The 3,242-nt window shown below is 38.3% G+C and overlaps 1 protein-coding gene across 1 annotated transcript in view; it reads left to right on the top strand.

Moving 5' to 3' along the window:
• The window catches only part of TMEM241 (transmembrane protein 241), a 50,934-nt gene that overhangs the window by 3,395 nt on the left and 44,297 nt on the right, over positions 1 to 3,242 (top strand). Inside the window, exon 3 of the mRNA XM_005418285.3 lies at positions 2,885 to 2,966. Within this exon, the coding sequence (XP_005418342.1) occupies positions 2,885 to 2,966 (82 nt within the window). The remainder of the gene's footprint in view (positions 1 to 2,884; positions 2,967 to 3,242) is intronic.

Below are 3,242 nucleotides of genomic sequence, written 5' to 3'. Positions count from 1 at the left end.
GCTGAAATCTCTCCTGAGAAACCTCTTTGTTATCTTGATTAATACAGAATACCTGTTCTAGAATAAACTGAATGGAACAAGCAGAATTAATTTACATGTTTTGGCTATAATTCATCCAGCTATTTAAGCATGAGTTTAAACCTGCCTTTCTTCACAAAGATTAGGCACATGCTTTATTGCTTTGCAGAGGTAGATTTGTAACATCTCCAGTATTAAAAAAAAAAAAAAATCAAAGCCAAAACAAAAAGCAGCCTGAAAACCCTAACATGGGAACCCTCTAAACCTCTAAAGCATTACCAAGAAAAATCTCACCAGCAAACAAACAAACAAACAAATATAACATGCAAAGGTGATTTTAATGCTACTACTGGGATATGGACATTTCCGTCCCCCCTTGCAAAATATCTGTCTCTGAATCTATCAGGGGAGGGGAGGGTTTTGTCTATGTGTAGGATACTTAGGAGTATCATAGCCAGTCTTCAGTCTCAAATGCTTCAAATAATAAACTGGCACCCATTTGTTTGTTTATGTCCACAAAGTCTCGATTTTTCTGTCACGTGGACTGATCTCATATACTTTCTGAGCCAGTTCATGTTATCCCAAAGTGTCTCAGCAGAATTAAGTTATTACATAGACATCATTGCCCTTTGTCTAAAGTCCAGAATACTAACCTCGCTATAAAGACCTAATAAAAACTTATTTGGAGAAATCTCACTCAGGTTTTATGGATAACCTGCTTTGCCTCTGCTTCCCCCCAGGACATACTATAAGGAACTTTCTCTCTTTGCTTCTTTACAGCAAATGTTGACTGTCTGCAAAGCTTTTTTTTAATCCAAAACAAGGGCTCTGTGAAGCACAGAGGAATGTGCAGCATCTGCCTAATGCTTCCAGTCTGCTGCCCAGCTTCTGCCTAATCCTTGTAGGCACATAAGTCTGATTGTTCTGATTGGCATTTCTTGTAGTGCTGCATTTCCCCCATAGCTAAGCAGCAGCTCAGAGCCTTTCTTTAAGTGTTGTTTGGGGGAACCTACCCATTGCCTATCATGGGATTTGGATTTAGCCCTACAACAACCACACACTCATCAGTTCTCTTCCTACTTTGCATGTACATCAGTGTGTTGCCAACAGGAGAAGCTGCTAATTGGTTTACATACAAGACAGATTGTTGATGCTGACACGTTACATCAAACATCCGTGCATTCTTTTTCAATCCTGAAATTCCCACTTGGCAGCATAAAATTCTACCCTTACATCATGGAAAAAGCATCTGAAGTCCTTTTCCATTGCACTTCGCAGAATTACATTGGAGATGAAGACATATTTGGGATTCCTACAATTTAGTGGTGGTGAACATGAAAGAGTGGTATTTTTATGTTCTAAATGAAAATTTGGTTTTTATCGTGTGTTCCTTTTATCTTCCCAGAGCCACTTTCTTTTCTTCCCTCCCCCTTTCTTCAATTTCTTGCTGTTCCCATAGTGCAGGGGTATTTTTGTTGGTGTCTGATGTGAATTCATTGGTAATGAGGTATGACAGTATTAGATCTTGGACTTGATGAGATTCCAGTTGAAGTCAATAACCTCAAAAGGAACAGTGTTTTTATAAGAATTTATGGAGACCAGTCAAGAAAACCCAGGGCAAATATTTATGCCAGTTAAAGGATCTAAACATTATTTTTCTGACCCTGGGTTTTTGTTGTCTTGGAAAATTACATGTATAATAACAGAGGAAATGTGATATTTATGGTTTTTCCCTTGTCTGTGATTACATGAATCTTTGTGCATGTTTTATCTTTATTCGTGCTGTTCTGATTTCATTGTTTAGTGGTCTGTTTTCTTGTGTTCCATGAAATGTGCTGGTGTCCCAGTATCTACAATTACGTTCAAGTTGTACATGTTAATTGGAAGTGTAATGCAAACTAAGGAGTTTGGTTTTGATTTGAGAACAAGCAGTTTAGCTTTGTTTTGAGAAGCAGCACTGCCCATTAACATTTTCTCCACTTTAATTCCAAGGTTGAGAAGAGTGAATAGGGCAGCCATGTTTTCAGTCCTGGGAAGCCCTCAATTCAGGCCTTTACCTCACAGCTACTGCTTTCTTCCCTTGCCAAAAATCTTACATTATTCTCTCTGAAATTTACCACCTACCCTATCCCTTTCTTCCCTTAAGTAACAAGATCAAAAATAGGAGAAGTGCAAATTCTGAAGCCCCTTCTCAGAACTGAAACCTGACCCTACTGTAACCGTAACCGTGGCTAAAAAAAAATTAATCAGATCAATCTGATGACTTCATTCCTCCATTAGTTGTCAAACTGCCTCTAGGAGTTTGGCTTAGTCAAAGGAATATGATTAGGAAATCTCAAGAGATAGGCTTCCACAGAGACAATCTGATCTTTAGGAAGAATCTCTTTGTAAATCTGGCTGAGAAATGAATGTGTGGGTGGCCCAGTATATTTGTAGATAGTGAAAATGTGTGCTGTCTGTGCAAGTGAGCCATTTTATGCCTTCATTTGTCAGGTTTTGTTCCTTTCACAGAACATCAAGGAAATTAGTTGAAATGTCTTTCCTTTAACACCAATGGGAGTAATTTCTAAGGGAGGAAAAAAACCAAAAAACAACATTATTTTGGAGGCAGAGGAGCCAGGAAAAGAGTAAAACAAAAATATATCTGCAGTTAGTTCCTCTCTTGGATTAGACAAAATGAATAATTTCTAATTTGGACTCCTTAGTAAATGGGAAGAATACTGAGCAATCTGATACTGACTTTAACATGCACATGTTTGAAATTAATGTACATATGTATGTATTATTGCATTCATTGCAAGCAACTGTTGCTTTTTGTTTGTAAACAGAATGTGGTGAAATAATGGGATTTTAATTGCTTTCACAGGTCTGAAATCCTGTCATGGCTTCCTGCATCAGTACTTTTTGTGGGCATTATTTATGCTGGCTCCAGGGCACTGTCTAGATTGGTAAGAAACAAACCAGTAGAAGTCAGCTCTTTATTACCTCTACTTTGTAAACAAAGACCCTTCCCTTCATACATGGTATTTAATGCTGTTCCTGGGTTGAGGGAGAAGGAGGGAGGAGGACTTTAAATAATGGATCCATTGTTAGTGGAGCTAATGCAGTGGTCCAATCTCACTAAGCATCAAAAAGCATGTCTGTGACAGTCTGAAGCACTCAGTATCTCTACAGAGCACTTAGTGTTTTACTGAACAGATCCTCAGTGGTCTGGATTGTACAGG

The sequence above is a fragment of the Geospiza fortis genome, unplaced genomic scaffold (assembly GCF_000277835.1).
Source record: "Geospiza fortis unplaced genomic scaffold, GeoFor_1.0 scaffold53, whole genome shotgun sequence".
Classification (NCBI taxonomy): domain Eukaryota; kingdom Metazoa; phylum Chordata; class Aves; order Passeriformes; family Thraupidae; genus Geospiza; species Geospiza fortis.
The sequence above is the reverse complement of the archived record's forward strand: the minus strand, read 5'-3'. Positions and strand labels throughout refer to the sequence as shown.